Genomic DNA, 23,648 nt, shown 5'->3' on the forward strand with positions numbered 1-23,648 from the left:
CTAGAAAAGAGTTAAAATATAAACTTTGTGACAAGAAGACCGCTCCCCCTCTCTCAGATTTTTCACTCACTGTCATTTTTACAAAAACATTTGATATTTGAAAAATTGTGACCAAAACAATGTACATTTTTCCCTATCAGTATGTCTTTGTAGAATGGGAGGAAATCCACGCAAACACGGGGAGAACATACAAACTCCTTGCAGATGTTGTTGGTGGGATTTGAACCCAGGACTCCAGCGCTGCAATGCTAACCACTGATCCACTGTGTTGCCCCTTGTCAAAGTGTTTTTATGGTGTAAAATACTGTATAAATATTGCGTCAGTGACTTTCTGACCGATCCGCACACACTTTATAAATTTTGAGTACATTCCCAAACTGAAACCTGTTGAATTTGAGAAATGGATTATTATAAAACTGTAAATTGACAGTTTTATTGTTCATATGTATGCTTACAATTTTATTTCAGGTGAAAATATCCAGGATTATTTTACGCAACATAGAAGATTTAAAACGTGAAATCTTTGCATTTCTTGAGATGAAAATAACTGAACTGCTAAAAGTATTTAAAGTGAGTATTAACCCTTTGCTCTTTGGTTATTTATCTGATTACACTGTGGATAATATATTCTATTTCTTAGAAAAGTGAATTCTAAGTTACTTGTAAGGAGACTTCTGTTCAGCATATGTATCTAGTAACTATAGCTGAGACATCTACAATAAGCACCTGTGGCACATCTATGAGTTACATACTGTATCATGGGAAGAATATGCAAATCTGTCTTCCATGATGTAATTAGGAAGTCAGGTGCCTCAGTGTTGCAAACCAATAGAGGGCGCTCACTGGAATGTGCAAGCCTGTCTTCCCTGATGTAATTAGGAAGATAGAATCTCAGTGAAATAGCCCAATAAAGGCTGTCCCCTTTAACATCATGCTCGACCTTCCAAGAGGCCTTTGTTTTGCAATGATGCTGGGAGTATTACCAGGTATAGTCTCTCAACCGAGGACGGCTGTTTCGATGTTATTGCATCTCGTCAGCCCGGTGTAGAGAAGACTAACCTGGTAGAGGTGAGAGGCTAAGACAGGGTTAAGGGGATATCGTCACTCCTTGGGGAGAGACCACCATATAGGTATGTGGAGACTTATTAAGTCTTTAGCACTCCACTTTGCAAGGGACCGTGGGAAGAATATGCAAATCTGTCTTCCATGATGTAATTAGGAAGTCCTTAAATACTGTAGTCAGCCATTGATTTCAATAGGCACGTTGTAGGGTCATTTTCCCCATGGCGGTGCTGCAGTGGAATTAAAGACACTTCCAGCATCAGATTACAGATCATTGCTGTAACATTATATGACTTTACTTATCTTGCACTCAAGACTAAGACATACACTTTGTAAGGGGACAGTAGTGTGGAGGGTTAAAACCGCACCCCCATCCCTTCATTCTGCCAGGCTCATCATTGTTGCTGTCGTCCTAGTATATATACATAAGGGTTCTCTCCCATCAGTTATTACAAGTGAACATCACTTGTAGATGTAAATCTAGGGGGGGGGGATACAGATCCCAAATCTTCTTGTCACTTCTTCTTCCTGGAATAGCTTGTCCAGATGTGTCCAGCCCATTCTATGAGTGAAATCTCAAGTTTGTATGCATATTCACACATCAGTGTTTTGGTCAGTGATTTGCATCAGTGATTGTGTGCCAAATCCAGTGTAGACAATAATACAATAATTTGCACCTGTTTATATGTATTCTCTCTGCTCCTGATTTTGGTACAACATCATTGATGCAAATCACTGACCAAAACATTGACATGTGAATAAGATCTATATATATGTATATTGTGGGAAGGTGACAGGCAGAGTGCTGGAATCACGTGGTCCAGGGTGTGTCTGGAGTAAGTTTCAGCCCCAGGTCCTGAGCTTGTTACCTGGACCATAAAAGGCTGCAGAGCCTGCACTTCAGGGCAGATCCTGGGAGTGAGAAGTGCCTGGGTCTGTCCTGACACTGTGAGTCTGGTGAGCATGTTTTGTGCTCTTTTTGTTGATTCATGTGGCTGGTAGCAAGCCACATGTACAGTTAGTACTCTATTCTTAAGCTAGTGCTCAGATGAGCAGGGTTTTGTTTCACTCCTTTTGCCTGAAGTTAAGGCTGTATTTTATTTTGCTCATTTTGTGCCCGAAGTAAAGGTTTATTTATTAGGGGGCATTCACACTACGTAACGCCAGCGTGTATCACAGCCGTACATGCCGGCGTTACAGCAGGGCTGCCAAACACTTCCCATTCATTTCTATGGGAGCCGGCATGCGAGCGCTCCCCATAGAAATGAATGGACTGCTTCTTTCACTGCGAGCAGTCCCATTGAAGTGAATGGGAAGTGCCGGCGTATACGGCAAGCTCTGCTCATGCCGAGCCGTACACGCCGGCACTTCCCATTCACTTCAATGGGACTGCTCGCAGTGAAAGAAGCAGTCCATTCATTTCTATGGGGAGCGCTCGCATGCCGGCTCCCATAGGAATGAATGGGAAGTGTTCAGCAGCCCTGCTGTAACGCCGGCGTGTACGGCTGTGATACACGCTGGCGTTACTCCGTGTGAATGCCCCCTTATCCTGTTTTTTTTTTTCTAAATAAACCTGTTTTGCTACAAATTTGTGTCCCTGTCTATGACTGATTGAGTAAGTAACATTGGTGCTACAAAGCTATCTTCCCCATAACATACATATATATATTGTAAGCCGATAGCTGGTCAGGTAATGGAGGGGGTGTACATTTCACCCAGACTACTAAAGTGGGTGAGATGAGAAAACTCCAGAAAGAACATTTCTCAGCAGATAACTATTGTCTGCTGAGAGTTATTTCAAAATTCCAGTTACTGGGCTGGATTTTTAGGAATGGCAGGTAGGTTGGTAGTGGGACCTGTCAGTCCACCCCCCTCCAGTCCACACTTTGGGGATGTTCCGGCAGCGACTCAGCTACAGAGAGTCTGCTCATCAAGGGAGGCTTAAAGGGGCTCTATCAGCAAAATTATGCTAATAGAGCCCCACATATGTGTGAATAGCCTTTAAAAAGGCTATTCAGGCACCATAAATGTTATATTAAATCCCAATCCCGTTTTTAAATAAAAGCATTAAAACATATATGCAAATCTTACTGAACGTGCACCATGGGCGGGGATAAACAATGCGACGTCAGCTTCGGGCACGCCTGCCTCTTCTGTCTTCTTGTAGTCACGCCCTCTGGTTCCATGTCTTCTTCCGGCTTCTTCTCTTCAAACCCCGCGCCTGTGTAGTAGCGCTTCCCTCCAGAGCACTACTGTGCAGGCTCACTCGCCATTTAACTTAATGGCAGTTCGTGAGTGAGCCTGTGCAGTAGCGCTCCAGAGGGAAGCACTACTACGCAGGCGCAGGGTTTGAAGAGAAGAAGCCGGAAGAAGACATGGAACCAGAGGGCGTGACTACAAGAAGACAGAAGAGGTAGGCGTGCCCGAAGCTGACATCGCATCGTGCATCCCCGCCCATGGTGCACGTTCGGTAAGTTTTGCATATATGTTTTAATGCTTTTATTTAAAAACGGGACGGGGGTTTAATATAACATTTACAGTGCCTGAATAGCCTTTTTAAAGGCTATTCACGCATATGTGGGGCTCCTTTAAGAAGCCAGCTCCAGCAGCAGACTTTGGGCAGAGCTTGGCTGGAGAGCCAACAGAGAGGTCATATTTTTGGAGCTGTGTCCTGAATGATTCTACTGGCTTTTGATTTCTGTTATTCTAGGTGAGGTCACCTATTCTATGATTAATTAGAGCCTAGCCGGGCAGGGATTTATTTTTGTATTGTTTCCTTTTGTAGCTGCACTATATTTTTGAGTGAAAATAAACTCTACCTTTGTTTTGGACTAAAGAAACTGGACTTGTGTGTCTATGCCACCCCACCTAGCAATATATATATATATATATATATATATATATATATATATATATATATATATATATAGACATACACACACACATGGTTGTATGCATATGTGTACAGTATGTGTGACAGTGTATGGATGAATAAATGTGTTTATGTACTGTAGTATTTATACAGTTTGTGTGTGTGTATAGATTTATAACAAAATTGGACATTGTAAGTGAATAAAGTAAATGAGTAGTAAAGTAAACTTCAAGTGTTATATATACCAGACAGTAAACACCATTAATATTAACCCCCACATACACAAAAAATAAAAGAATTGCTACATTTTGTCATGAATATAATTGAAACCCAAATCCCCAGAAGAACTAACACTGACAATTACACTTCCTGCTATAAATAACCCCCCAAGCATTTAGACTGAAGCCCCACATTGCGGAAATGCAGCTCCTTTTGTTGCAAATTTTGCTGCGTTTTTTTGAGCCAAACCTAGGAGTTACCACAAAAGGAATGGCAAATAGATAGGAAACTCTTACACTTTTACCTTCTGCTCAATCCACTCCTGACTTTGGCTCAAAAAATGCAACAAATTCTGCAGCAAAAAAAAAAAAAAAAAAGGTGGAGCCTTAGCCTAAGTCATGGCCAAATACTGTACAGTCCTATGAAAAAGTTTGTGCCCCCCCTATTAATCTTAATCATTTTTAGTTCTAAATATTTTGGTGTTTGCAACAGCCATTTCAGTTTGATATATCTAATAACTGATGGACAGGATTGAAATGAGGTTTATTGTACTAACAGAAAATGTGCAAAATGCATTAAACCAAAATTTGACCGGTGCAAAAGTCTGGGCACCCTAATCATTTTATTGATTTGAATACTCCTAACTACTTTTTACTGACTAAGGGTGAATTCACACTACGTAAACGCCAGCTTATTCTGAACGTAAAACACGTTCAGAATCAGCGGCGTATAAAGCAGTTCCCATTCATTTCTATGGGAGCCGGCATACGAACGCTTCCCATAGAAATGAATGGGCTGCTTTTTTCACTACGAGCACTCCCATTGAAGTGAATGGAAAGTGCCCGCGTGTACGGCTCTGAAGGAGCAGAGCTAGCCATCAGTGATTAGAGATATCAAACTGAAATGGCTGTTGCAAACACCAAAATATTTAGAACTAAAAATGATTAAGATTAATAGGGGGGCCCAAACTTTTTCATAGGACTGTATTTTGAGCCTGAAACTAATTTTGGTTTTCAGGGTGTTTTTTGATATTTAGTCAGATGTTTCTATGGTATATTGAGTTACATTCATTAATGTAATACGTTAAATACATCAAATTTATGTAAATACTAATATTTCCAGAGTTCACCCTTATTTCTCAAGACTTTTGCAATTCACCCTGGCATACTGGATATCAGCCAAATCCGGATCGATGACAATCCATTCTAGTCTAACCAATGCTTTGCGTTATCACACTTTCTGCGTTTTCATTTGTCCACTTGCTTTTAGGATTGACCACAGGTTCTCAAATGGGATTCAGATCAAAGGAGTTTTCTTGCCATGAACACAAAATTTCAAGGTTTGGAAACCGAGCCACATAGTTATAATTTTTACCTTATGCAATGGTAACATTCAATATTCTGTACAATGTTCTGGGAAGCTGGAAAAAAATCAGAATGGGGTGAAGGTGGAGAAATATACAATAATAATAAAACAAAGTAAAATATGCAATCATTACTAGAGATGAGCGAGTAGTATTCGATCGAGTAGGTATTCGATCAAATACTACGGTATTCGAAATACTCGTACTCAATCGAGTACCACTCGCTATTCGAATGGAAAAGTTCGATGCAGAACCAGCATTGATTGGCCGAATGCTATACAGTCGGCCAATCAACGCTGGTTCTTCTCCTACCTTTAGAAGTCTTCTCCGTACAGCTTCCCTGCGGCGTCTTCCGGCTCTGAATTCACTCTGCCAGGCATCGGGCCTGGGCAGAGCCGTCTGCACATGCCTGCTTGTAGTGCGGACATGCGCAGTCGGCTCTGCCCAGGCCCGATGCCTGGCAGAGTGAATTCAGAGCCGAAAGACGCCGCAGGGAAGCTGTACGGAGAAGACTGCTCGGAGGATCCAGCCCGACCCGCACTCGTGGACTTGGTAAGTGTAATTTGATCGAATGTTGCCTACCCCTGAAACCAGCATTTTCCCCCCCATGGAGTATAATGGGGTTCGATATTCGATTCGAGTAGTCGAATATTGAGGGGCTACTCGAAACGAATATCGAACCTCGAACATTTTACTGTTCGCTCATCCCTAATCATTACCTATAAAACATGAAAATATCAATACATATTTCTTTTCTTCCAGAAAAATGTAACTGACTTGTTTACCCAAGAATTGAATTCTGTACTTGAAATACGGGGATATAAAAGCATTGATTCAAGGATTTTTGTTACACAGTCCATCCAAGATGTCATCTCTAATGCTCAGCAATGGTAAATATTGAAGTACTTGGCACGAAACAAGTCCTTGATCTAACATTATGACATTGACAACACAGCTACTACTAGCCCCATCCTCCAGCTCCATCCTGGTAGTTGCAGAGATAAAGGGTGAAGACCAAAGTCTAGTCAGTGCCAAATATGTTGTGGCTTAGAGAATGCAAGTTTCCAGCATGTCCATTGCAGATAACAGTATGCAGTTAGATCCTAAGCTTTATCTAGTGGTGACTGCAGCAAATTTGCATCAGAACAACAAATTGACAACTATTATAAAGAAATCAAAATATAATTTGAATAGACCTACTTACTAGAAAGGTTATAATTGCCAAAGAAATAATAATTTTAGCACTGATCCAAAACTCAAATAATTAATTGTATTTAAGAATTGTATTGATTTGCATGCAATCTTGTGGGCTAGCTCTCACTCAGTAAACAAATGTGTGCTTTCTTAACTTTCCTTAAGGCTAAACATGTTCATATATGTCATGAGATGGCCAGCTTTTCATAAATTACTGTCATGAGATGTCTATTCTATACAAGTTCTTCAAAATTAAAATAATAAATAATAATAAAATCTTGGATCCATTGGCTCCTAAAGTGAAAAATTTAGGAGCAAAAACTAATTTTTAATTGCCAAACCATATAATGCTTCCCAGTTTCCCCAGGCACAGCATAATGCTCTATTAAGTGCCCACAACCTGGTATAATGCTCTCTGCAGTGCCCACACCCAGTATAATGCTCTCCTCAGTGCCCTCCCACATAATATAGTGCTTTTCCCACTAGCTATCCCTAGTCCTCCTTCCCCATAGATATTAGTGGCCCCCTAAAGTATTTTAAATGTTCTTCCCAGTTGCTCCCCATAGTACAAACATGACGCTCTGCCCAGTGGCTGCCACAGTACATACAAAGATCTCCCTAGTGGCCACCACCCTTTATAAGTTTAGAATGCTATCCTCAGTGGCCACTCTGGGGTATACATTATGCACCCAAGTAGTTGCAGTAGTTATATGTTACTTTCTAAAAAAAAGAAACAGCGAACATAAATGCATGTTGTTCCGGTTCTATTTCAACAAGTTTGGACAAAAACCGAGGGCTTGCTTCGTCCAAACACAGGATGAAACAAATCTTCTTGGGTTTGCTCTAACACACTCATCAAAAAACCTCTTCATGATTTTGCTAATGACGTGGAAAGACATGAACTGCAACTGCAATTGAATTGCTTTAAAAAAATTCACAAAAGCATATACCTATTGATTGACATTTTATATTGGATTTTGTGCAGGTACGTTGGCAGACAGATGAAACCAATCACTGAATATACAGTTGAAAAATATTTAAAACAGAGTAAAAAAGTTATATTGAAAAAGCACATTCTCATACCAGCATACACCCAGACTGACCTGAATTATGCAAAACAACTGGTAATTATTAATGATTTATACTTTTTCCAGAGAATGAAAGCAGAATGTATAAAGCTGCTGCTCAAAGAAATACACTGGAGATTCTGCACACAGCACACACAAATATTATAGACAGCCAATGTCAGTGGTAGATTTATACTAAACTATCCTCTGCCCGCGACTTCATCTGCATGTTGTTGGCATCGATGATCTGCCTATATTTAGCAAATTGTTGCCGTTGATGGTTTGCCTGCTCCAGCGTTTTGGCAGTTCTCAAGCTGCCCTGCTACTGAACTTGTTCCTCGTACCGTGCTTGTGATTGTTCCAGCATCTCAGCAGCTGGCTGGAACACCATAAAATGAGTGTGTTGTTGGTGTCGATGATTCACCTGCTCCGGTATTTCGGCAGTTCTCAAGCTGTCCTGCTGCTGAACTTGTTCCTCGCGCCGTTCTTGTGATTGTTCCAGCATCTGAGCAGCTGGCTGGGATGCCATATGATGAGCATGTTTTTGGCATCGATGATCTGGCTGCTCTAAGAGCCACCTGACGCCTAGCTTGCTCAATCCTCCTGAGCTCTGTTTGAGAGAAGTCTGTGTTTTACAATATTGGGACAAATTTAATTTTCTTTTTCTCAGCATGTTTAAAATTGGCAAACTGCCAATTTGGATTAGAGGTGTTATGCCATCCAGTGTGTCAGCACTAGAGCAGATCAGATAATATGCACATACTTGTTATCAATGGACTCGGTGTTATCTGTGTGTTTACATAGAGAGATAACAGTCCTGGCTTTATCAGCCTGCTTCCAAGTGCAGTGTAATATAGTATGTGAACATAAATTCATAACAGTTGTGAAGACATGTCATTTACCGGGATAAAAAGTAGCCTATGTTTTAATCGAGGTTACAAACTATCTATGTGCCAAATTTAATCCAAATTGGATCAGCCGTTTTTGCGTAACAAACACACAAACTTTTACATTTGTAATATTAGTAGGATCACTGCACTTTTAGTACCCTAGATAAAACAGAATTATTATCTTTAGCAGTACTGTAGTCATAGAAAGAAGTAGGGTGGACCTTGATGGGATGGAGAAGGGTTTGAGAACTTCCAGAAGCAATTTGATAGGAGATAATATAAGGTTTGATTCACATCTACCAACAATGACAGGTGGACCCTACTGATTATAATCTCTGTTTTATTGGCTTTTCTAATGGAATCTGAGACAGAGGGACCTAACAATGCAGATGTGAAGTTTGATACTGTTATATTCACTGTATACTGTACCTCACTGTATATACTGTTCTCCCTACATACAGAGAATATACAGTACACACATTGAGGACAATATACAGTGAATATAATAGTGTCTACACTGAATATAGTATATAATACATTGTACACATGTTTGAGGACAGTATACAGAGATCAAATCTACAGCCTACACTCCTTCAACCACTGTACTCAATTTTTCAGTGCACGTCCCCATCACCTGTTTCTTTACCATTACCATTAAAAAGCTCCCCGACTGAAACTCATATTCACTCCTGTGTGCTTGGCTTATCTCAGCCCTACCTCACCTCTTCATCCTATCTCTAACCAGTGACACCTTTCCTTCATCCACACTACCATCACACCCATCCTTAAAAATCCATCCCTCGACTATATTCTCCGTCAAACTCACCCAATCTCATTACTCCCCATTATGTCAAGTAACATGTCCATCTTAACAAGTCCACCATCTCTCACCTAACTCACTATTTGCCTAGCTTCCAACCACATGTTTATGGCCTATTCTAAGGATAGACCATAAAAAAACTAAATCCTGGAAACCCCTTTAAGCATGTCTTAATAACTTATTTCTTCCAGAAGTCTACGTCATAAGATAAGATAAAATAAGATAATCCTTTAATAGTGCCACAGTGGGGAAATTTCAGTATGTTACAGCAGCATAGTAATACAGATACAGGATAATACACAGTAATATATTACAGACATAGGCACAGATATGCTGAGAAGAGAAGATATACTAGGAGTCCATAGCAGCTAAGGAACGGAAGAGAAAGAAGGAAGACTTCATAATCATAATCATTAGTTTTCTGTGCAGAGTGATCTTCGCTTGGTCTGATGTAGATTATACAGCCAGGTCGCGGTTGGAAGGAAGGACCTGCGATAGCGCTCCTTCTCACACTTGGGGTGAAGCAGACGGTCACTTACAGTGCTTCCAAGTCCCATCAAGGTCCCATACATGGGGTGGGATTTGTTCTCCCGCATGGAGGTCACCACAGACAGTATCCTTCTGTCACCCACCACCTGTACTGGATCCAGGGGGCTCCCCAGGACAGAGCTGGCCCTTCTGATCAGCCTGTCAAGTCTATTTCTGTCCCTGGTTGATATACTGCTCCCCCAGCAGGCCACACCGAAAAAGATGGCTGAAGCAACCACAGAGTTGAAGAAGGCCCTAAGAAGTGGCTCCTGGACTCCGAAGGCCCTCAGCCTCCTGAGCAGGTAGGGCCTGATGTGGCCCTTTCTGTGCAGTGCCTCCAGGTGATCAGCCCAGTCTAGTTTATTGTTGAGGAGCACACCCAGGTATTTATAGGTCCTGACTATCTCAATACATGTTCCTTGGATCTCCACCCGGGTCAGGGCACTTCTCCGTTTACTAAAGTCCACCACCATCTCCTTGGTCTTCCATTAATCCTGAGCTGGTTCTGCTGGCACCATTCAACAAAATCCCGGTTTAAGTCTCTGTATTCCCTATCGTCGCCATCAGTGATAAGGCCTACTATAGCAGAGTCATCGGAGTACTTCTGTAAGTAACAGCTGGATGAGTTGTGCCTAAAGTCAGCAGTGTATAGTGTGAAGAGAAATGGGGCAAGAACTGTACCTTGTGGTGCCCCAGTACTACAGATCACAGTGTCAGACACACAGGCCCGGGCTCTCACATACTGTGGTTGGTTTGTCAGGTAGTCTAGTATCCAGTTGGACAGGTGATGGTCCACACCACAGGCCCGGGCTCTCACATACTGTGGGTGGTTTGTCAGATAGTCTAGTATCCAGTTGGACAGGTGATGGTCCACACCACCAAGGTTCAGCTTCTCCCTCAGTAGCCCTGGCTGAATTGTGTTGAATGCACTGGAGAAGTCAAAGAACATTATTCTCACAGAGTTCCCGGGTTTCTCTAGATGAAAGAGAACTCTATGAAGAAGGTGGATGATGGTGTCATCTACCCCAATGCCCGGCCGATAGGCAAACTGGAGGGGGTCCAGAGCGGAGCTCACTAGGGGGCGTAGATGTGTCAGGACCAGTCTCTCTAGGACCTTCATCAGGTGGGATGTCAGTGCTACAGGTCGGTAGTCATTGTAGCCCATTGGGTTGGGTTTCTTTGGGACTGGTACCGCACAAGATGTTTTCCACAGTTGAGGTACCACTCCCAGCTTTAGACTCATATTGTACATGTGCGTAATAATACCACCTAGCTGGTCACTGCACATTTTAAGAACTCTTATGCTTATACCATCAGGTCTTCCGGCCTTGTCTGCTTTAATCTTCTTGATTTCCCTACACACCTCCTCCTCCTGGAGGATCAGATAGTCAGATTGCAGTTGACTGCAGGTCATATAACTATATTAACTGCCCATATACAACCAGACAGATAGCTGCACTTTCTTCTGTCCTCAACAACATAACTACCCTAGTCACAAATATCTCCACTTTATACTCATTTTGGCCTGGATACCATCTCTCTCTCTCTCTCTCTCTCTCTCCCTCTCTCCCCATATATATATAGCTAATAAAAATATAAAATTATTCTGTAGGTTCATTTGGGCAGACATCTTCTTCCATTGTTTCTTTTTTTTTTTTTTGTACATGCTTTGGTAATTTTTATTTTATTTTTTCTTCATGCTTGGTTAATTGTCTTTTTAATGTTTTGCAATTTCCCCTATTGTAAAGCACTGTGAAATAGGCTGGCACTATATAAAGATAATTAATATTTACTTCAAAAATTTCTAAAGCTGATATTAAAAATAAAAACTAATAATATGTATTTAGGTAAGAGAGAACATTTATAACGCTGTAATGGATTTGATGAAGGAAATGAAAAAACATTTATTAAAACTTCACAGGACAAGGTATGTACTATGTTTTTTGTAGATTTTTAGCATCTTGTTTTTTTACATACAAAGGGGATTGGAGTCATGTGTGTGATATACATTAAATGTAGGGGTTTGATATTGGGTCTAATATTAATGTAAGGCGTGAATGTATTTACAGTTCTGAACTGAGGTAGGTGGTTACTATAATCAGTGGCGTAACTACTGGGTAGCAGGGGTAGCGGCTGCCACAGGGCCTGGGACATTAGGGGGCCCGGCGACAGCCATTACCGCTACATTTTTTTTTTAATAGGCCGTTACCAGTCGTTAACGGGCACTATTTACTTATCGATCCTGGCAGGGACCGAGATCGGTAAGTGACGCTGTGGGCCCCATAAGCACTATTATACTCGGGGGTCTTTTCGGACCCCCGAGTATAATACTCGGAGGCCCGGCAGAGGTAAGGGAACATAAAAAACTGTGTTACTTACCTCTCCGCGATCCGGGCCTACTTAGGGCCAACTTGCGTGACATCACATGACCCGGGACTTGCGTCCATGTGCGTTGCAACGCAGGCCCTCGGTCACATGACGTCCCGGAAGATGGCTGACAGTGGCGGAGAATGCAGGGGAGCCAGAAGATAGGTAAGGAACAGTGTTTTTTATGTTTGTATCCCTCTGGGTCTCCTATTATTATATTCTGGGGTCTGAAAACACCCCAGAATATAATAATTGTTCATGGGTGACCACTATGGTACATAATACTGTGTGCAGGGGCCACTATGGGGGATAATACTGTGTGCAGGAGCCACTATGGGGGATAATACTGTATGCAGGGGCCACTATGGGGGATAATACTGTGTGCAGGGGCATCTGTGGGATATTATAGTGTGCGTAGAAATGTGCTTGTGGGTGGGGAGGGGTCAGTTGGTCGAGGTCTTTGGCGTCGGTCAGGAGGGGGGGGGCCATGTCAAAAGTTCGCCATGGGGCCCTGCCATTCCTAGTTATGCCACTGACTATAATAGTATGGCATGAAGAACATGTTTCTGCTTGGTTGTGTGCATTGCACTGCTATTGGTCAGTGTATGCCATGTATTGTATACTCAGGCACAAACACATGCAAAAAAAAAAAAAAAAAATCACTCTTTATTAAAAAAAACAAAAACTAAACTCTTGCTTGCCCCTTAGTTCTCTTTGTTTCTCTGGTTCTGTCTCTTTATATTTCTTAATCTTTCAGCAATAACAAAAATCTTTTCAAAAATATTTTTAATTTTTAAAAAAATGTTACATTGCAATCTTTTTTTTCCAATGACATACAGTCATATTATAGTTCCTTTTGGTACTGAACTGTAGTAGGGCTCCCACAGGTGTACCCTGACTTTACCACCCTATGACTTAGTTTTACACAGAGGCCTACAGGGGGTTATTTTGCACCTGTCTCATTTTTGGCCATATTTCTCACGGGTGTTTTTTTTTTTTTAAACTACTTTTACTGTGGTGTCTATTTACAATGTGGGTGCACCTCCGTGACAGATGTTGTACATGTGTTAGGTACTTTAGGTACACCTCAATAAGCTATGTGCACTTTGCCCCCCCCCCCTTTTTTTTTTTTATTTTTTTTTAAAAAAGTGTAATTGCCCCTTTTTAATACTAACTGACCTGTCAGACTTTTTCACACTGAAATGCACTTTTTTTGGCCCTTTTTAAAAATGCACTAGTCTTAAATACAGCATGAAAACGATTTCCCATTATGGCCACGCCCGGATTTCCCGACAAAAAGCAAGAAAAAAGTAAATATAAAAAAAGAGGCAAATCCTACTAATATTATAAATGTGAAAGTTTGTGTGTTTGGATGTTTGGATGTTTGTGAGTTTGGCTGTTTGTTCCTCAATCACGCTAAAACGCCTGGACGGATTTGCATGCAATTTTCCACAAACATAGTTTTCCCTTAGGATTGAGTCACAGGCTACTTTTGGTGCCACTAAACAACATGGCTTCCTAGCAGGAGACTCACAAAAGCAGGACTCCTAGCCCCAGCTATAGACTCACACACTGCCTGGCATTTCCTGCCTCAACCTGCCTGCACACTCCTTACTGTCTCCTCAGGAGTAGCCCTCACTCTACTCACTCACATTTACATATAGCTTTCCACTATACATACACAATACAACACATCACATTGTAATTACATGTATCTCCTATCACTGCTATATACAGTACCTGATACATATATACTCCTGTACACAGGCTGTATATACTATATAATTACATGTATTACCTATCACTGCTATATACAGTGCCTGATACATATATACTCCTGTACACAGACTGTATATACTATATAATTACATGTATCTCCTATCACTGCTATATACAGTACCTGATACATATATACTCCTGTACACAGGCTGTATATACTATATATTACATGTATTACCTATCACTGCTATATACAGTACCTGATACATATATACTCCTGTACACAGGCTGTATATACTATATATTACATGTATCTCCTATCACTGCTATATACAGTACCTGATACATATATACTCCTGTACACAGGCTGTATATACTATATATTACATGTATCTCCTATCACTGCTATATACAGTACCTGATACATATATACTCCTGTACACAGGCTGTATATACTATATATTACATGTATCTCCTATCACTGCTATATACAGTACCTGATACATATATACTCCTGTACACAGGCTGTATAACACATCACATTGTCTGTATCACAACATACACAATATAACACATCAAATCACATTTGCTAGCCCACCAAACTTTTTAAAGCACTTTTACAGTTTCACACGTCTGTGTCCGCCCAATACTCAACTCACCGCAGACGAAGTCGCGGGTAAAAGCTAGTGCTTCATAAATAAACTGTAGAGCAGAAAAAGACCACAAAAGGCGCAATATACACCCAAAAAAAAAAAAAAGCACAAGTATCTTAATAAATGTGTCCCAAGGATTTTTCTGTGGGATTCTGTAACAATCTAACAAAAAATTGTGGCATATCTTCATACATCTGGTGTCCGTCTGTACAGCAGCACATTGTAACATTAGTAAATTGACAGAATTTTCAAAGCTTTAATTTTGGTTAGTTGCATATAGTACGTACACAAATCGTAAAAAATCATTTTATGTTAGATTCTTATTCTTATATTCCAGATGGGACAGCTTTTGCAGCCATTTAAATTCAAAAAACAACATCCCAAAGCTATGGCAGGTTTTACTGAGTGAATTAAAGAAGTCCTGCAATAGTGCAAACACTCAGCCGTCCCCACAAGATGACTTATCAAAATATCGGTATTAAAAATGGTGAGTAAAATTCCAAAAACTCTTGTACAATTTCTTTCATTGACAAAAAACATAATGCACCATAGTGCACCTAAAAAACTTTCCATGTATGTATATCTTAGGCAGATATGTAAATCATTGCATGTGTGGTCTGATTAGACTAATGAGCATAAGGTTCCAATCACATGGAGGAAAACGGCGCTTTATTTGGCGCTGAATTTTCAGCGCTGAAAAAAAAGCCTCATTGATTTCCATGGGATCTGCTAACTTTTTTTCACTAGCAGAAAATTCCTCTAGTGAAAAAAAAAAAAAAAAGCTAGCGGCACCCATTGAAGTCAATGGGAGGCTTTTTTCAGTGCTGAAAATTTAGCGCCATTTTCCTCCCTGTGAATGCACCCTAACAGTGCTTTCCCCAATGCCCAATAAAATGGCTCTCAGAGGCTACTTTTGGGCAGTGTACCTTTGACGGAATATTAAAGACTGGTGGACATGCCTCTATGATGCACTCAAAGACGTTTTACCAATATGAAAGACTTTGAGAAAGGGGCACATCACTGGACTGAGAGAAGCAGGATGGTCTTTTCGACTAATTGTCCGCCATGTAGGCTTAAGGCTGCTTTCAGATGGAGTAATGCTCCACTCATTCTGACACGTAATCATGTGTCAGAGTGAGCGCAGTAAAACAGAATCCCATTGAGTTCAATGGGTTCGTTCTTACGCGCGCTACCCATTGAAGTCAATGGGAGGCTTTTTTACCTATTGCTTTCAATGCGATACGCGCGTAACACATTGTGGAAAATTCCTCTAGTGGAAAATAAAGCTAGCAGAACCCATTGAAATCAATGGGAGGCTTTTTTTTTCCACATGGAAAATTCCACACCAAATTCCTCACTATTTTCCTCCACGTGAATAGACCCTAACAACTCCTTTTTTGTTACTTTGTTGTTTTATTTTTGCATGTATATTTCGTATATTTACAATTTATTCTGTAATAATCTGATGTATATTATTTTTCCTTATTGTAGATCAATTCAAAGTGATAAGGAATGTGGAATTGCTTCTCTCAAATACAGAAACTGTGTAAGATAACTACTAGCTAATATTTTACCTATTTACATAAAAGCATACATATTACAATGCAAGAGTACAGTCCTATGAAAAAGTTTGGGCACCCCTATTAATCTTAATCATTTTTAGTTCTAAATATTTTGGTGTTTGCAGCAGCCATTTCAGTTTGATATCTAATAACTGATGGACACAGTAATATTTCAGGATTGAAATGAGGTTTATTGTACTAACAGAAAATGTGCAATATGCATTAAACCAAAATTTGACCGGTGCAAAAGTCTGGGCACCTCAGCAGAAAAGTGCCAGTAATATTTAGTAGCTCCTCCTTTTGCCTCTAGTCGCTTCCTGTAGCTTTTAATCAGTTCCTGGAACCTGGATGAAAGTATTTTGGACAATTCCTCTTTACAAAACAATTCAAGTTCAGTTAAGTTTGATGGTGGCCGAGCATGGACAGCCCGCCTCAAATCATCCCACAGATGTTCAATGATATTCTGGTCTGGGGACTGGGATGGCCATTCCAGAACATTGTAATTGTTCCTCTGCATGAATGCCTGCGTCGATTTGGAGCTGTGTTTTGGATCATTGTCCCCGGCGTAACTTCAACTTCATCACTGATTCTTGAACATTATTCTCAAGAATCTGCTGATACTGAGTGGAATCCATGCGACCCTCAACTTTAACAAGATTCCCGGTGCCAGCATTGGCCACACAGTCCCAAGGCATGATGGAACCTCCACCAAATTTTACAGTGGGTAGCAAGTGTTTTTCTTGGAATGCTGGGTTTTTTTTTGGACGCCATGCATAACGCCTTTTTGTATGACCAAACAACTCAATCTTTGTTTCATCAGTCCACAGGACCTTCTTCCAAAATGAAGCTGGCTTGTTCAAATGTGCTTTTGCATAACTCAAGCGACTCTGTTTGTGGTGTGCTTGCAGAAACGTCTTCTTTCTCTTCACTCTCCCATACAGCTTCTCCTTGTGCAAAGTGCGCTGTATTGTTGACCGATGCACAGTGACACCATCTGCAGCAAGATGATGCTGCAGCTCTTTGGAGGTGGTCTGTGGATTATCCTTGACTGTTCTCACCATTCTTCTTCTCTGCCTTTCTGATATTTTTCTGGGCTTAACAAGGACTGTCCCTGTGGTCTTCCATTTCCTTACTATGTTCCTCACAGTGGAAACTGACAGGTTAAATCTCTGAGACAACTTTTTGTATCCTTCCCCTGAACAACTACATTGAACAATCTTTGTTTTCAGATCATTTGAGAGTTGTTTTGAGTAGCCCATGATGCCACTCTTCAGAGGAGATTCAAATAGGAGAACAACTTGCAATTGGCCACCTTAAATACCTTTTCTCATGATTGGATACACCTGGCTATGAAGTTCAAAGTTCAGTGAGGTTACAAAACCAATTTTGTGCTTCAGTAAGTCAGTAAAAAGTAGTTAGGAGTATTCAAATCAATAAAATGATAAGGGTACCCAAAGTTTTGCACCTGTCAAATTTTGGTTTAATGCATTTTACACATTTTCTGTTAGTACAATAAACCTCATTTCACTCCTGAAATATTACTGTGTCCATCAGTTATTAGATATATCAAACTGCAATGGCTGCTGCAAACACCAAAATATTTAGTACTAAAAATGATTAAGATTAATAGGGGTGCCCAAACTTTTTCATAGGACTGTATATTCACATGTGGCAGATTAGTTGCAGACATTTCTATGACTGAGCATTGGTTCCATACATCTAATGTTAAATTCACACTTGCGTTGAGCTGATGTTCTGGTACAACATAGTAGTTGATCAGTGGACAAATGGACCGCTACTATTGAAGTTACATAAAGAAGACGACAGACCCAGGTGCTTTAAAAATCAAGAAGATGAAAAAGGTCATCTGTGCAGCACCGTTTCACCCGCCGATTGAGAATACAGCCTAATCAGGGTTGTTTCTGCGTATTGTATGTGGATTTTGCAAACCTCATCAAGATACATTGAACCGTCATAGATTCCTCCTGCATTTGTATACATATACTCTAGCAGTTGACAGCTTGATACACTTGTGCACTTTCCTTTTCGTTTTTTTTTTTTTTTAGCATGGTGTAAAATTCAGCAAAAACACAGTTTAATCAACCTAAGCAATAGTATTTACATTAGTAAGAATTTAGCTTAAAGGCGACCTGAGTTTTCTTGAAAAGTTGAAATATCTGCTGGGCAGCCTTCATACATTGTGTCCTATCAGCATTTCTGCTGCTGCTGATATTATTATATCTGCAGCACATTCTATATTTCTCCCTCACATGTGTATGTACAATAAGGATCAGACTACCCCCTCTCCTATCCATTATAATTACTACTGGTTTATTTCCATATAATTCTGCCAGGAGTAACTGTAGAATAGCTACGAAGAACCTAAGTGAGAATAATAGAGGAGGTCCAGGAACACTCAAATATAGGACAAATATATGCAGGCATGCAGTTAAAAAGACTCCTGGCACAGGAAAAGAGCATCTATTAGTGGAGTTAATAAAGTTGCTTGTTGTCTGTGAATAATATCCCACCTGTTTTCTTAAATTTTAAGATGTTATATGTGCAGAATGTTCAGTCCAATGCATAGAAAAAGAAGTTTGCAGATGTTTGTGGAGGCAGCAATGAGAATGAGCTACGTACATCACTGTTTGAAGACAGAACTGAAGGGAGACACATACTGGCAGGAATTCAGAGAGGTTTTTCCAGCAGAGAACATCCATATTTTTAATTAAAGAACGTAATATTGTGATCCAGAATCACACGCTCTATCTAATGAGAGTTGTCTGAAAAGTTAGTGACCATTTAAATAAGTCTTTATGAGCCCTAAAGAGACTACAGATAAAGGCTACAGACGTATACTCTTCATTTTTGTAGCATTGACACTTTTTTTCTCCCATTCTTGCCAAATAGACAGTCTCCTTTTGTTACAGGACAGTCAATAATCTGTAAATAATCATATAATGTCTACATATGCAGTATATTGCCTTTCTGTTCCCTTGGCTTTTTTCTTTCCAAAATGCAGCATTTTCTGGCCTAACCTTTTTTAGGCGTTTTCCTATAGACTTCTTTCTAGGTAAATAAACATGCCATTAAAAACGCCTGAAGAACTACTATATGCGCAAAATATTATATATAATAATATACTATATGTGTACACAAAAAATGACAAAAAAACAAGTATAACTGGAATTGTTAAGCTTTACTTTCATAGTCTTTTATATCATCATTACAGTATATAGTTCTTTCAAACCATAGCCACATTTTCATATATGCTTTGATATTTGATTATATCCATATGCATTTCATGTCATCTAGATATCATGCATACAAAGAATTTCATTATTAAATAAAAATAGAGTTTTAGCGTTCTCCTGTACTTTTGTCTCCTCTCTTCTTTAGAACGTGACCCAAAATGATGCTATACTTTTCCCTTACAGTTCTACTTTTTGCTATTTTTAAAAGCATATCTATTATTTTAACTATAATACAGAATTTTGTTTTATTGTATGTCAACTTTCCAAATGATAAAGAGGGGCTTGCTGGAAACATAAAATGGGGGATAACTTGCAGACCATCAGTGGACGTCCCACTGCTGAAAGCCCCATTTATACCAAGAATGGAGGGCTTTTATTTTTCAAGTGGCAAGTTGAAAATACTTGCTTTCGTGGGAAAGCCCCTGTAAGGCTGAGGCCCCACGTTGCGGAAACGCAGCTTTCTTTGCTGCAGGTTTTGCTGTGGTTTTTAGAGCCAAAACCAGGAGTGGATTGGGCAGATTGGAAAAGTATAAGAGCGTCTTATATATTCCCCATTCCTTTTGTAAATTCTTAGTTTCAGCTCAAAAAAACACAGCTAAAATCGGCAATAAAAAAGTTGCCTTTTCGCAATGCGGGGCCTCAGCCAAAGGCTCCAAGTTGCAGAAACACAGCTTTTTGTTGTTCCAGATTTTGTTGCTGTTTTTTTGAGCCTAAGCCAGGACTAGATTGAGCAAAAGGTATAGAAGTATAAGAGTTTTCTATATATTTCCGATTCCATTTGTAGCCATTCTTGGCTTTGGCTCAAAAAACAGCAACAAAATCTGTAACAAAAAAAAAAAAAGCTGCGTTTCCGCAACGAGGCCTCAGCCTAAACTGTTTTAGATTGCATTACACCCACAGATCTTCTATTTTTCACTGCCAATCTGATAAGTCCTCAGCTCTCTACTAAGCATGTATTGTTGTTCAAGATTGCTGGAATGAATAGATATAGTAAGTAGTTTTAAAGCAAAAGTCACCAAAAGTCAATGTCATGTTACAAAATACTGTGTAAAGAGGCCACTCCTAAAGATTACTGACAAGAATGTACTGTAGGTATTAAACAAGTCTAAACATTTCCATTCACCACACCTAGTAACAGCAACAACAAAAATCTGAAAGAAAAGTATTACCTCAAATTCCTTATTACCACTTAGGGCTCGTTCACATCTGCACCTGGGAATCCGTTTTGCAGGTTTACGTTTCCTGCACAAAACAGAGGCAGGAGATGGAAACCTGCAGGACTCTTTCAAACCCATGTCACGGCCAGACTCGGCATGACAGGTTTCAGTCTTCTGCATGCAGAAGACAGAAACCAGAGAATGGACTGCTGAACGCTAGTGTGATCCCAGCATCAGTCATGCATTCTGCATGATCCTTTATTTAAAGAGCAAGGCCCTCACTCCTATTGTTTGATACAGTGACATGCAAAATTTTGGACACCCCTGGTCAAAATGACTGTTATTGTGAACAGTTAAGCAAATTGAAGATAAAACATTTTTCAAAAGGCGTAACATTAAAGTTATCACATTCCCAATGCCTATATATATATTTATTTTTTGCATTAGACATGAGCAATTCAAAGCTGCAGACGTGGAATTTGATCTGAATTTCAGGATATCTTTCATTCGCCAAGAAGCTGGATTTCTTCAAGCTTCGATGCATCAAATCAAGTTATTAAAACAATAAAATAAAATGACTGCTGCACATGTTAGAAGTGGCAGGGAACTCTGATAACGTGGGATCACTCTGCAGCTAATCATCAGCCAGCCACCCTGTGATGTCACAGCCCTATAAAAACCCTCGGCCGTTTTAGGTACAGTCAGTTCACATCGCTCTTACTGCAGGGATAGATGTCTGCAGGCCCTAGGAAAACAGAAAACATTTCAAAACTGTTAGAAGTTCAGGGAAAGAGCATTACAAGTGTAGAGAAAGGATAGGGAGGAATTTAGAGAAGAATTTGGGGTGGTTGCAGTGTTGTTAAGAGCAAGAATCATAACACATTGCAGCGCTCGCTGCCATTGTACTGCTGCTCATTACTCATACCTGTGTGTTCAAGGTGGAACACAACAAGCCTTTTACAGTGCAGTAGAGCAAAAATACTGAATTCTCATTCACTAATATCTGCAGTTATCTGTTAGAACGCCTTTTTATAGGCGTTTATTATAAAGGGCTTATTCACTGTTCTTTTTAAAGTACAACATTACAGGCCATTTTTCGGTACTACTGTGCCAAAGAGAACCGAATTCTTATCTAGAAATCTCTACAGTCATCTGTTATAACGCCTTTTTAAAGGTGTTTATTAGTGGGGATAAGAGATAAGGGGCATATTCGCCGTTCTGTTCCAAGTATAAAATTACAGGCCATTTTACAGTACAGTACTGCCAAAAAAATCATAACTCTTATTCAGTAATCTCTGCCTTTATCATGCTTTTTTAAAGGTGTTCATTAGTGGGGAAACAAATAAGGGGCTTATTTGCCATTCTTTTCAAAGTAGAAAATTACAGGCATTTTTCTCTGTATTAATTTCCTTTGCAATCACATTTTTTGATCTAACAGTATGTCAGACAGAGAAGCAACAGGCCATGTACAGAGGAGAGGCAAAGGCTTAAATGTTTATGGTGCAGGAACAGGTCGCAGCAGAGTAAGAGGGCATGGCATCAGGGGTCACTTACAGAGGCCTGAGCTCCTAGTGTCAAGTAACGGTCGTGTCTTGACCAATAACCCAACGGTTGTAGACTGATTAACTCGATCATCCACTTCATCTCAAGTTATATCAAGCACCCCGAGCCAAAAGTGGTTGGGTTCATCAGACACGACACTTAGTTGGCAGTTCCTGGGAGAACGCCCTGTACCTTCAGGTGTCCCGAACCTGCCTTTGTCCTTTTATGTTCCTGCAGCTAGAGAAGTACTCTATGCTGTGGGCTCAGATCCACTATACGGTGAGAATGAGCTACTACAAGACAGTCAGCAGCTACTGCCCAGCCAAGATCTGGAGGAGACATCCACCTCTTCCTCTGTTAGGCGGGCAAGTAATGATGAGGAAAGTGATGTGGGAGCTGATGTTGCAAGTGGTCAGGCTCCTGGTTCAGAGACTGTTGACAAAATCAGTGACCTGCATCCATTTTTTGATACAACGCCGGGGGAGGTGAACTTGGCCATATATTCAATCTGAACAACATCATTCCAATTATTCATTTCCTGGTAAAGATGCTTTTCAATCTCCGGACTGGAGATGTGGCACCTCATGGCCACATGAGCCCTGTGGGGACTGAACTGGAGGAGGATGATTAGGACATTGGTGCAGTATTCTCATGTAAGAGGCCACAGGAAAATGGCTGAATGGACATGTGCAGTTGGCTCTGGCCAATGCGACATGGCAGAGCTGACTGAGCATGCATGGGATTTGGAATCCAAACAGAGGCTCGGCTGCTGATGACTCGGTGGAGAGACGTCTGCAAAAGAAGAGAGAGGCAGCGCTGTATCTTTGGAAGAGCATCTTCTTTGAGCATAGGGGAAGTCCCATGTGCTTTCTGAAGACTCATTTCCATAAAGAAGAAAAACAAAAATTCTCAGAAGTAGCGGCGCTGGAGCAGAACAAGAAAGGTAGGAGAAAAATAGCCTTTCTAAAGGCTATTCTGACGTGTTTGTGGAAAATGGGATTCTAATGATAGAGTCCCTTTAAGGTGCATTACACAGTGCTTGAATGGATGTCTGTGATCTCACAATATCACAAAGCATATGAGCCACCTCCACTGCCTTGTTTGTCATGCTTAGAGCTGATAGACCTTGTGATGAGCCAACTTGTTGATTCTGATATTTTGCCTGGACATCCACCTCTTGGCATTTGAATTAATGGACAAACTTAATTTCATAACTGTCATAGCACTCACATGATACAGTTTGGCAATTTTCTTGGCTGAGAGACCGCTATCGATGAGTTGGAAGATGCTGTTTTTTTTTTCTTGGGAATCTTCTTCATGGCTGATACTTAATCTGAACCAGTGACCTTCCACTTAGGAATCCAGTTCATAACACACTA

General features: G+C 40.4%; 1 protein-coding gene across 2 annotated transcripts in view; it reads left to right on the plus strand.

Moving 5' to 3' along the window:
- Positions 1-16,324, plus strand: part of LOC142187260 (uncharacterized) — a 248,897-nt gene extending 232,573 nt beyond the window's left edge. For both annotated transcript variants that reach the window (XM_075261500.1, XM_075261499.1), the window contains exons 18-23: positions 469-570; positions 6,279-6,406; positions 7,696-7,834; positions 11,863-11,942; positions 15,092-15,241; positions 16,246-16,324. In XM_075261500.1, coding sequence (XP_075117601.1) covers positions 469-570; positions 6,279-6,406; positions 7,696-7,834; positions 11,863-11,942; positions 15,092-15,236 — 594 coding nt within the window. In that variant the 3' untranslated portion in view covers positions 15,237-15,241; positions 16,246-16,324. The remainder of the gene's footprint in view (positions 1-468; positions 571-6,278; positions 6,407-7,695; positions 7,835-11,862; positions 11,943-15,091; positions 15,242-16,245) is intronic.
- Positions 16,325-23,648: the final 7,324 nt, after the last annotated feature.

Source organism: Leptodactylus fuscus, chromosome 1 (assembly GCF_031893055.1).
Source record: "Leptodactylus fuscus isolate aLepFus1 chromosome 1, aLepFus1.hap2, whole genome shotgun sequence".
Taxonomy (NCBI): Eukaryota; Metazoa; Chordata; class Amphibia; order Anura; family Leptodactylidae; genus Leptodactylus; species Leptodactylus fuscus.